General features: G+C 43.3%; 1 protein-coding gene across 1 annotated transcript; it reads left to right on the top strand.

Annotated features, from left to right (window-relative positions):
• Positions 1-914: 914 nt before the first annotated feature.
• LOC121544536 (enhancer of rudimentary homolog) lies at positions 915-12534 on the top strand. The gene is made up of 4 exons (XM_041854479.2): positions 915-1022; positions 7849-7936; positions 8132-8252; positions 11967-12534. Exons 1-4 carry the CDS (start codon positions 1020-1022, stop codon positions 12067-12069), a joined length of 315 nt encoding a protein of 104 aa, XP_041710413.1. The 5' UTR covers positions 915-1019; the 3' UTR covers positions 12070-12534.
• Positions 12535-12660: the final 126 nt, after the last annotated feature.

The following is a 12660-nucleotide window of genomic DNA, read 5'->3' as shown; positions in this document are numbered from 1 at the left end:
AAATGTAATTGCAAAAATATACTTAAGGATCAAAAGTAAAAGTATAAATCGTTTCAAATTCCTTATATTAAGCAAACCAGACTGCACCATTTTCTTTTTTCTTTACGGATAGCCAGGGGCACACTCCAACACTCAGACATAATTTACAAATTAAGCATGTGTGTTTAGTGAATCCGCCAGATCAGAGGCAGTAGGGAGGACCAGAGATGTTTTCTTGATAAGTGCGTGAATTTGACCCTTTTCCTGTCCTGCTAAGCATTCAAAATGTAACCAGTACTTTTGGGTGTCAGGGAAAATGTATGAAGTAAAAAGTACATTATTTTCTTTAGAAATGTAGTAGAGTAAAAGTAAAAGTAGTCAAACATATAAATAGTACAGATACCCCCAAAAAACTACTTAAGTAGTACTTTAAAGTATTTTTACGTAAGTACTTTACACCACTGCTTTTACTGCAGATTCAAAACTGCAATCGTTTTTTGTAAGGGTTGCATTGGGGGCATTGATATGCCCTTGGAACATGTTTTAAAAGCCAAATTGAATGCAAATGTCACTTAAATATGAACAAATATGAATCATTGTTAATGTTTAGACTATTTTTCATACAGTATACCATGAATAAATACAGGTTAATTACACCTTTTTTTTTTGTTACTATTACGTGGCGAGTTTTATTTTGAAAATGTCAGAAATTCCGTTACCCGGAAGTACTTTTTTTGGCGTTGCTGACCGAGACGGTTTCCTCTAGATAGCACAGCCACAAAGTCAAAATTAGCTATATCTTAAAAATTAATGAAAACAAAAATAATTAGCTTTTTGGTCTTAATTTAAGGTTAGAGTTAGACATAAGGTTAGCCGTGTGGTTAAGGTTAGGTTTAAAATCTAATTTTAAGAACATAAATTGTAGAAATAGGCGGGATTTACGACTTTGTGGGTGTGGTAACTAGTGACGAGGCGTTGCTATCGAGTAGAACCAGAAACATTACTTACGCCAAGACCACCGTGAAGGAATTATCCAAAACATGGTTAGTTTTTTGTTGTTTTGAAATAGCATGTCTAGATTTGTATTTAAGTGGTTTTCCAAAGTAAAAAAATAAGTCGATTGCTAGCTAGCCTTCTTTTGAAATTGTGCACGCATGTCAATCAACGAATGCTAACTAACGCGTTAGCTAGCTTGCGAACGTTAGTGAAGTGAGTTGTTTTTAAACGTCTTCGTCATAAACCAGTCTGCCATATTACATGGTGTTATATTAATCTTCAGCTAGATGTTGCAGTCTGCGTGTTTATTGACATCATGTCTGTGTTAAATTCCGAGTTACGCTAGCTCCAGTGCTAGTTAGCTAGCGACAACAACTATTTTATCGATGGGGGATGGTAGCGAAACAGATGCCTGGTTTTTGGTCCTGTGGTGCATCAGGATGATCCAGCTCATAACTGAACTGAGGTTGTCTAGAAATATTAATTTACTGAAATTAAAACATTTTATTGCTGATATTCAAAGTAATGCAGTTGCACTCATTTGTTACTCATAGGTAGTGTTAGCCCAAAGGCCGGCAGATGGCGATGTTGAGTCGTTTCATTTTGCCGTCCAAGGGGGAATGTATGCAGCCGGTGTGGAGAGGCTTTTTACCATATTAAAACGTGTCCCACTGCAACATGCCTATCTCTGCCCACTGGGGCGTGGCTTTCGGAGCGCTCTTTGAAATAAGCGCACATATCGAGACCAACTGATAGTTCTCACTACACCGGAAATACACTCCTATCCCCCTGGCCGGTTCGTTCGTAAAACATTTTCCATTCAGGCTGCAAAGACGTCAATTTCCTCCTTAACTCGATTTAATCCTTAAATCTATTGACGTCAATCTAATTAACATTTAAAAAATCCCCATCAAAATCCGTCACTTTAAGCTATCTTTTTTTGTTGCATGGGCTGCGTCTCAATCCGCCTATGTCGGCCTTCTGCAGTGAAGAAAAATGCATTTTATGATGCAATTGCGGAGGCATGCAGAGGCCAAATCGAGTTCCGTACCGCATCGCCGTGTGCCTCCCAAATTTTGTACCAATGCGGAGGGCTCTGTATCGCTCCGCATTGACATGATTGGTTGACGGTAGGTGGGGGTGGGAGGTCCTGTATAAACACACTCACTTCCTTCACAACAGCTCTGCGCTGCTCCGTGAAGCGCAGTAAGAATGAATGCCCTGACTTCTGCAGAGGCCGTATGACCGTAAATGCTGAACGGCCGATGCAGACTTCGGATTGACCGTGCGGCGCCTGTTCGGCCATATGTCCACCAGATGCGTTTTGCCGGATGTCTAGCCCTCTTTTTCTGTACTTGATGCACATGTGCTTCGCAAGGCTGCAGAACGGTTTGCAGCTTGGAGAAGATCATTTTCGCCCTGTTTGACCAAAGCTAATATACAGAACCAAAATATAAACGCAACATGTGAAGTGTTGGTCCCATGTTTCATGAGCTGAAATAAAAGATCCCCGAAATGTTCCAGATGCACAAAAAAGCTTATTTCTCTCAACTTTTGTGTACACATTTGTTTACATCCCTGTTAGTGAGCATTTCTCCTTTGCCAAGAGAAACCATCCACCTGACAGGTGTGGCATATCAAGAAGCTGATTAAACATCATCATTACACAGGTGCACCTTGTGCTGGGGACAATAAAAGGCCACTCTAAAATGTGCAGTTTTGTCACACAACACAATGCCACAGCTGTTTGAGGGCTTGTGCAATTGGCATGCTGACTGCAGGAATGTCTACCAGAGCTGTTACCAGAGAACTTAATGTTAATTTCTCTACCATAAGCCTCCTCCAACTTCGTTTTAGAGAATTTGGCACTACGTCCAACCGGCCTTACAACCGCAGACCACGTGTATGGCGTTGTGTGGGCGAGCGGTTTGCTGATGTCAACGTTGTGAACAGAGTGCCCCATGGTGGCGGTTGAGTGATGGTATGGGCAGGCATAAGCAATGGACAACGAACACAATTGCATTTTATTGATGGCCATTTGAATGTACAGAGATCCTGAGACCCATTGTCGTGCCATTCATCCGCCGCCATCACCTCATGTTTCAGCATGATAATGCACCATGGATAATGCACCATGGGGCCCCATGGATCTGTACACAATTCCTGGAAGCTGAAAATGTCCCAGTTCTTCCATGGCCTGCATACTCACTAGACATTTCACCCATTGAGCATGTTTGGGATGCTCTGGATCGACATGTACGACACAGTGTTCCAATTCCCGGCAATATCCAGCAACTTCGCACAGCCATTGAAGAGGAGTGGGACAACATTCCACAGGCCATAATCAACAGCCTGATCAACTACGTAAAGGAAATGTGACGCTCTGCAGGAGGCAAATGGTGGTCACACCAGATACTAACTGGTTTTCTGATCCACGCCCCTACTTTTTTTTTTTTTTTTAAGGTATTTGTGACCAACTGATGCATATCTGTATTCCCAGTCATGTGAAATCCATAGAGTAGGGCCTAATGAATTTATTTCAGTTGACTGATTTCCTTATGAACTATAACTCAGTAAGATCTTGGAAATTGTTCCGTTTTATTTTTGTTCAGTGTAATTAGAACAGATTAAAGTTATTATCCTATTGACCTACTGGTTTCACAGGCTGGCAGAGCTATCAACAGTTTCACAGGCTGGCAAAGCTATCAACAGTTTCACAGGCTGGCAGAGCCTATGAACAGTTCTGTGCGTATTAATTTTGCACGCCATTCTGTTGGCTGGTTGCGTGAAACATACCCAACAGGGCGCACTACCCAAGTGCAGTAATTGTGAATTGTCCCAGTGTCATTCTTACCTGAGACAAATTTCCAGTCATTCAGCCGGTATCTTCTCTTCTCTAACTACGCAATAGGCCTCATCATTTGGCCTCTGTATGGTGCCACCCTGCCATGGGAACTTTGATGAACTTACGTTTGTACCACCGCACGGTAATACAACGCACGTGTTGAAAATATTGAACGCATATGCGGTACACAGAACACACTGTTTAGTGCGGCGTCCCAAACGTAGCGTTGCTGACTGCTCCATTGACAATGAGATTGACTCATCTGGTGGACATTAAGCTTTACAGCGCTGTTTGTCAGACCAGGAGACATCCTGAAAATCGCATCCGAACGGTTTGGCCTACTAACTAATATGACCATTATATGGAAAGTTTAGACTCACAAATCCGTTTTGCTCTCCAACCCCCACAACTGTCACGGGACTCGTCTGAAGGTAACCCGGTACCTGTTTAAAAAATGAAGGGAAGTGTGGAGGTAGTTTTGTGGCAACAAAAAAACGGGTTAAATATGTGTCCCAAAAAATATTTCCTGAGCTTTTTTTTTTTTATCTCTCAGATATAGGACATACACTTCAGCTAGCTAGGAGGACTCTGTACACAGCAGGCGGGATAGGTAGCTAGCTGGTAGACGGTGTACTTCGCCACGGCCTGTCGGACACTGTGTCCCAGCATTTCTGTGAACAGCGAGGGCAGGCGTTGTGGTCCTCTGTAGCTCAGCTGGTAGAGCGTGGCGCTTGTAACGCCAGGGTAGTGGGTTCGATCCCCGGGACCACCCATACGTAAAAATGTGTGCGCACATGACTGTAAGTCGCTTTGGATAAAAGCGTCTACTAAATGGCTTATTATTATATTATAAGGATACTGGGAGGACTCCGGTACAGAGGAGGCGGGGGCGACACCGGTAGCTAGCTACAGTAGTTAGATAGCTAGGACACAGGTAGACCGTGTCCGCCGCCCCCGAAAAACTCTAATTATGCTATTTCCCTTTTGACCCACATTTTAATGAAGGTCATAATCGAAGTAGACTTACGCCGATTTAAAACACCTGGTTTTCTGCGCAATCTTAGGAATTATTAGGACATGCAACCGCCTTAATCGGAGTGACAGCGGTGTATTTAATCTGCACGTCTTCCTTCTATTGCGCGAGCGAGTTCGGGGAAAAAAAATAAACCCTGAAAGGATGTATCTTAGAAATAGTTTTCACATGCAAACTTTATGTCCAAGTAGACTTCACAAAAATAACATGGTCGTTGTGGTAGAATTTTTTTTTTATTATTGCCGATTTCAGATGTGTCCATGTAAACAGGATTATTAGGGAAATCTTAGGTGGTCTCCAACACAACACTGGTGCACACACAATGTCCTTTTTGCTTCAGTATTCATGTCCCGAATAGAAACCTAAAGTTCAGTGTGTTTCCATCGCGTTTTCAACTCTACCCGATAATTTAGTCACAAACTGTTGCGTTAAATAGCAAATGTGCCTACTCTGGTCTTGGCACGTGCGCTCTAGCCAGCAGCTGGCAGATACAGTGTGGATCGGCTGTGCTAGTAGGCTAGGCTACATGATGACATTATTATGGATAAGAGTGCTGTGCTAGTAGGCTAGGCTACATGATTACATTATTATGGATAAGAGCGCTGTGCTAGTAGGCTAGTCTACATGATGACATTATTATGGATAAGAGCGAAAATATTTTTATTTGTCAAATGGCAGTCAAGCATCGATCATGTCGCCACAATAAGACCATCAATATTGATTGGAAAGGAGCATCAAGATCACCGTGCACTTTCATCACCCTGTGAAGTTCATCATAACTTATTTAATCTGTAGCCTTATAAACTGCATAGTTTCCACCGGCATTTAGAGCATAATTAATTTTAGACACAAAGATCCCACCATGTCGGACGAGCACATGATCATGTTGGCAAAACCATCTGTGGCTCTGTGGTACAGTACACTTTTAGTTTTTGTTGTCATAGGCTACCTAGCTAAAATGCTTGCTAGCCTAACTTCCTGGCATTAGCAATGAACCAGCTAAGTAGCTAGTTAACTCTGCGGCCCAACTCATATAATAATAATATGCCATTTAGCAGACGCTTTTATCCAAAGCGACTTACAGTCATGCGTGCATACATTTCTTTGTGTATGGGTGGTCCCGGGGATCGAACCCACTACCTTGGCGTTACAAGCGCCGTGCTCTACCAGCTGAGCTACAGAGGACCACAAACCATCTCAATTCATCCACCCTGCTGACGTCATCAGTGCGTAGCTGAGCACTGAATGCTGGAAAACACTCTTGTTTGTTATTTTTGATTAAAACAAAAAATGGTCTAGGTACCAAGCTATCTGCGCTAATGTTGTTAATTTGTAGAAAGCCCTTGTTTATACTACCCAGATGGCCACAGCTAGATAACTACCTAGCAAGATGACAAAGAAACAATTTAATTCACTCTCCAAAATCCCATACTGCCAGTGTCAGCCCATAGCCAAATGTCTAGCTAGCTAATGTTAGCATATTCGCTAGCTAGCAGGACATAGCTGGCTAGCTAAGGACACTGCACAAACTCAGCAGCTGTTTCATGGAAACGAGCTAATCCATTGTGATTTAATTATGTCAGTACTAGTGTTAGAAATTGCGTAATTTAAATCTGGTATTGGAATAAGAGAAAATCAAGAGATATTCAATCCAAGCTAAATTTATTATATGCAAAATGTATGTATGATAAGTATGATGGTTCGTATACGGGCTCACTGAAATACCACGCAGGGCACTCAGAGAACTAATCCATTGTTACAGGTTCTTCTTCAAATACTCTGACAGAGATATTTCCCACTCCCTGCTGGCCAATCAGAGTAGACGCTGAGCGTGGTTTAGACTTACTCAGCCAATCCGTTGGCGCACCGGCTGGTCCCAGCCTCTTGGCGCTCCACCTGTTGCACACTGTTGCCAGGCATAAGTTTTTATCATAACAACCTGTGGAGTTAGCACCCAAAAGACACCATTCCACTGTACTGTGAGTACCTAGTTCAAGGACAGTTCACAGACAACGGTTCACAGACAACAAAGAGGCAGTGTTCGTATCTGTAAGAAATACAAGTCTTATCTGTCCTACCCCCTAACGTTCCTTTCATGAATCACAGCTGGTTATGTGAAACAATTTATATCAGTATAGTACAAACCTTCTATGCTTATCATTAATGCATTCCTTCTAAGCTATTCATCACACACAGATCCAATGATGAGAAAATAGAACCCCACACTAGCGACAGTGGTCAGCTAGCTTGGAGGAGGTATTTAGTGTGCATTGCGTCTGTGCACTTAGCTAGCAACCATCCCATAGCCTACATTGCGTGTGAAGTGTGACTGGCTCATCCGTGGATGTACGGAGAAAATGCCTTCTTTTTTTTGTATAAAAAACCTATCGGCAGTGAGATTCTCGGTGTGTTTCATGCATTATTGAAACTGAAATGTTGTTTGAATACTGGACAGCTTCTACCCCCAGACCGTAAGGCCGCTAAATAGTTAGTCTATGTAGCTATTGGTTAACTATCTGCATTGACCCTTTTAGCACCAACTCTTTTGATTCACCACATACGCTGCTGCTGCTGTCTATTATCTATCCTGTTGCCTAGTCACTTTACCCCTACCTACAGTATACTGCTGCTACTGTCTATTATCTATCCTGTTGCCTAGTCACTTTACCCCTACCTACAGTATACTGCTGCTACTGTCTATTATCTATCCTGTTGCCTAGTCACTTTACCCCTACCTACAGTATACTGCTGCTACTGTCTATTATCTATCCTGTTGCCTAGTCACTTTACCCCTACCTATATGTACATACTGTATCTACCTGCACATCGACTCGGTACTGGTACCCTGTGTATATATCCAAGTTATCGTTACTCATTGTGTATTTATTCCTCATTCTTTAACAGTGAAATGTTTTTTTTGTCTACACCTCTTGTTTAGGAAGCAATACAATGAGATTTGAATACTGCCATCTCTCATGTGTTTTTATTGTTGCAGTCTCACACGATCCTGTTGGTCCAGCCTACTAAGAGACCAGAGGGGAGGACATATGCTGATTATGAATCAGTCAACGAGTGCATGGAAGGTAAATTGACAGCCACCTAAACTGACAGAGCAGGTTATGGAACCCACGCAGTCTGTGAGACCGTGCTGGTCCGCTGACCTCTAGGACACCACAGGGTAGTTAAGCAAACCAACGTTGTGGGGAACGTTTAATGCCGTTAGATGGTCAACCGGTGAAAATATTTTCACTTTCACTAATCTATAAATCTCTTTCCAGGTGTTTGTAAGATGTACGAGGAACACCTAAAGAGAATGAACCCCAATAGTCCATCCATCACATATGACATCAGTCAACTGTTTGACTTCATCGATGACCTGGCTGACCTCAGCTGCTTGGTGTAAGTCTGCACTTTCAAATGTATTGGTGTGCGTTCCAGGTCGCCTACGTTGCTGAAGTGTTGCACAGTGCAACCTTTCTGTGGAGGCGTTCCAGATCACCTACGTTGCTGAAGTGTTGCACAGTGCAACCTTTCTGTGGAGGCGTTCCAGATCACCTACGTTGCTGAAGTGTTGCACAGTGCAACCTTTCTGTGGAGGCGTTCCAGATCACCTACGTTGCTGAAGTGTTGCACGGTGCAACCTTTCTGTGGAGGCGTTCCAGATCACCTACGTTGCTGAAGTGTTGCACGGTGCAACCTTTCTGTGGAGGCGTTCCAGATCACCTACGTTGCTGAAGTGTTGCACAGTGCAACCTTTCTGTGGAGGCGTTCCAGATCACCTACGTTGCTGAAGTGTTGCACAGTGCAACCTTTCTGTGGAGGCGTTCCAGATCACCTACGTTGCTGAAGTGTTGCACAGTGCAACCTTTCTGTGTAGGCAACCTGGAACATCACCCAGGCCTATTTGTTTTTTTGCCCAATGAGTCTGTCTGAATGATATCAAATGCCATAGATTTTTGTTTGGGGATGAATGTATTAATAACCTGAGATTTGTTCTTAATTTGCATTGGAGTTGTTGTTGCATGCCTATAACGTCTTTATAATCCACTATAACCCCATCGTAATGCATTATATCTGCATGCTTTAAGTGAAGTGTCACCGAAGTGTGTACTTCACTTCTGTTAAGAAACATCCTAGGTATATGATTTCAGAAACATCTTAGGGTTAGGGTTTCAGAAACATCCTAGGTACAGTGGGGAGAAAAAGTATTTGATACACTGCCGATTTTGCAGGTTTTCCTACTTACAAAGCATGTAGAGGTCTGTAATTTTTATAATAGGTACACTTCAACTGTGAGAGACGGAATCTAAAACAAAAATCTAGAAAATCACATTGTATGATTTTTAAGTAATTAATTTGCATTTTATTGCATGACATAAGTATTTGATCACCTACCAACCAGTAAGAATTCCGGCTCTCACAGACCTGTTAGTTTTTCTTTAAGAAGCCCTCCTGTTCTCCACTCATTACCTGTATTAACTGCACCTGTTTGAACACGTTACCTGTATAAAAGACACCTGTCCACACACGCAATCAAACAGACTCCAACCTCTCCACAATGGCCAAGACCAGAGAGCTGTGTAAGGACATCAGGGATAAAATTGTAGACCTGCACAAGGCTGGGATGGGCTACAGGACAATAGGCAAGCAGCTTGGTGAGAAGGCAACAACTGTTGGCGCAATTATTCGAACATGGAAGAAGTTCAAGATGATGGTCAATCACCCTCGGTCTAGGGCTCCATGCAAGATCTCACCTCGTGGGGCATCAATGATCATGAGGAAGGTGAGGGATCATCCCAGAACTACACGGCAGGACCTGGTCAATGACCTGAAGAGAGCTGGGACCACAGTCTCAAAGAAAACCATTAGTAACACACTACGCCGTCATGGATCAAAATCCTGCAGCGCACGCAAGGTCCCCCTGCTCAAGCCAGCGCATGTCCAGGCCCGTCTGAAGTTTGCCAATGACCATCTGGATGATCCAGAGGAGGAATGGAAGAAGGTCATGTGGTCTGATGAGACAAAAATAGAGCTTTTTGGTCTAAACTCCACTCGCTGTGTTTGGAGGAAGAAGAAGGATGAGTACAACCCCAAGAACACCATCCCAACCGTGAAGCATGGAGGTGGAAACATCATTCTTTGGGGGATGCTTTTCTGCAAAGGGGACAGGACGACTGCACCGTATTGAGGGGAGGATGGATGGGGCCATGTATCGCGAGATCTTGGCCAACAACCTCCTTCCCTCAGTAAGAGCATTGAAGATGGATCGTGGCTGGGTCTTCCAGCATGACAACGACCGAAACACACAGCCAGGGCAACTAAGGAGTGGCTCTGTAAGAAGCATCTCAAGGTCCTGGAGTGGCCTAGCCAGTCTCCAGACCTGAACCCAATAGAAAATCTTTGGAGGGAGCTGAAAGTCCGTATTGCCCAGCGACAGCCCCGAAACCTGAAGGATCTGGGGAAGGTCTGTATGGAGGAGTGGGCCAAAATCCCTGCTGCAGTGTGTGCAAACCTGGTCAAGACCTACAGGAAACGTATGATCTCTGTAATTGCAAACAAAGGTTTCTGTACCAAATATTATGTTCTGCTTTTCTGATGTATCAAATACTTATGTCATGCAATAAAATGCAAATTATTACTTAAAAATCATTCAATGTGATTTTCTGGATTTTTGTTTTAGATTCCATCTCTCACATTTGAAGTGTACCTATGATTAAAAATTACAGACCTCTACATGCTTTGTAGGTAGGAACACCTGCAAAATCGGCAGTGTATCAAATACTTGTTCTCCCCACTGTATATGATTTCAGAAACATCCTAGGGTTAGGGTTTCAGAAACATCCTAGGTATATGATTTCAGAAACATCCTAGGGTTAGGGTTTCAGAAACATCCTAGGGTTAGGGTTTCAGAAACATCCTAGGGTTTCAGAAACATCCTAGCGTTTCAGAAACATCCTATGGTTTCAGAAACATCCGAGGGTTAGGGTTTCAGAAACATCCTAGGGTTTCAGAAACATCCTAGGGTTAGGGTTTCAGAAACATCCTAGGGTTATGGTTTCAGAAACATCCTAGGGTTATGGTTTCAGAAACATCCTAGGGTTAGGGTTTCAGAAACATCCTAGGTATATGATTTCAGAAACATCCTAGGGTTAGGGTTTCAGAAACATCCTAGGGTTAGGGTTTCAGAAACATCCTAGGGTTAGGGTTTCAGAAACATCCTAGGGTTTCAGAAACATCCTAGGGTTTCAGAAACATCCTAGGGTTAGGGTTTCAGAAACATCCTAGGGTTAGGGTTTCAGAAACATCCTAGGTATATGGTTTCAGAAACATCCTAGGGTAAGGGTTTCAGAAACATCCTAGGGTTATGATTTCTATGGCCTCATAAAGCTCAATTTTGATGGGGACACTCCGTCTGTCTCTCTCCATTAGGTACTGTGCGGACACACAGACGTACCAGCCCATGTTTTAATATATCTTGCCGTCTGTCTCTCCGTTAGGTACCGTGCGGACACACAGACGTACCAGCCCATGTTTTAATATATCTTTCCGTCTGTCTGTCCGTTAGGTACCGTGCGGACACACAGACGTACCAGCCCATGTTTTAATATATCTTTCTGTCTGTCTGTCCGTTAGGTACCGTGCGGACACACAGACGTACCAGCCCATGTTTTAATATATCTTGCCGTCTGTCTGTCCGTTAGGTACCGTGCGGACACACAGACGTACCAGCCCATGTTTTAATATATCTTTCCGTCTGTCTGTCCGTTAGGTACCGTGCGGACACACAGACGTACCAGCCCATGTTTTAATATATCTTTCTGTCTGTCTCTCCGTTAGGTACCGTGCGGACACACAGACGTACCAGCCCATGTTTTAATATATCTGTCCGTCTGTCTGTCCGTTAGGTACCGTGCGGACACACAGACGTACCAGCCCATGTTTTAATATATCTTTCCGTCTATCTCTCCGTTAGGTACCGTGCGGACACACAGACGTACCAGCCCATGTTTTAATATATCTTTCCGTCTATCTCTCCGTTAGGTACCGTGCGGACACACAGACGTACCAGCCCATGTTTTAATATATCTTTCCGTCTGTCTGTCTCTCCGTTAGGTACCGTGCGGACACACAGACGTACCAGCCGTACAACAAGGACTGGATCAAGGAGAAGATTTACGTGCTGCTGCGGCGTCAGGCCCAACAGGCTGGGAAATGAGACTCTGGACCCGTTCCAGGCTGACTACACTGCAGACGCATGATCTCACAATGTCTGGTTGGGTGTTTAACATGTCGGCTAACCACATCCTACGATATATAGATATATAGCAATCTGATGACAACTGCGCAGTCGCTGACATTGGTTGATGCCGTGCAACATCTGCAATGTAGTCAACCTGGACCGCGACCAATGACCAATCAGAGGTTGTTAGGGTGGGGTCACATGGGGTGGGGGGGGGCTGGGGGACGTTTGATAGGAACGGAGAAGGGTTGAATTATGATGTTATGAGTCCTGGATATTTTACTATCTTTAAGTTGTTTCAGTGAGAACTTTTGTAGAGGGCTGGGGTAAAGTGTGATTTTTTTCATTTTGTTTTAAATGTTTGTATTTAAAGTTGTTTCCCCCTTTTTAAGAAGATGTCTTTTTGTCTTTACTTAAATAAATAAAAAACAGCAAGAAATACTCTGGGTTTTTGTGTTACTGTTCGACGTTTGTGTGTTCTGTTCTCATACGGAGATTACTTGGCCACTGTGGCCTGCTTTGAATTCCTACTTTATTGTAAGAACCTTGGTCATATTGACAGAATGG

This window comes from Coregonus clupeaformis, chromosome 29 (genome assembly GCF_020615455.1).
Source record: "Coregonus clupeaformis isolate EN_2021a chromosome 29, ASM2061545v1, whole genome shotgun sequence".
NCBI lineage: Eukaryota > Metazoa > Chordata > Actinopteri > Salmoniformes > Salmonidae > Coregonus > Coregonus clupeaformis.
This window is presented reverse-complemented; position numbering and strand designations above follow the sequence as displayed.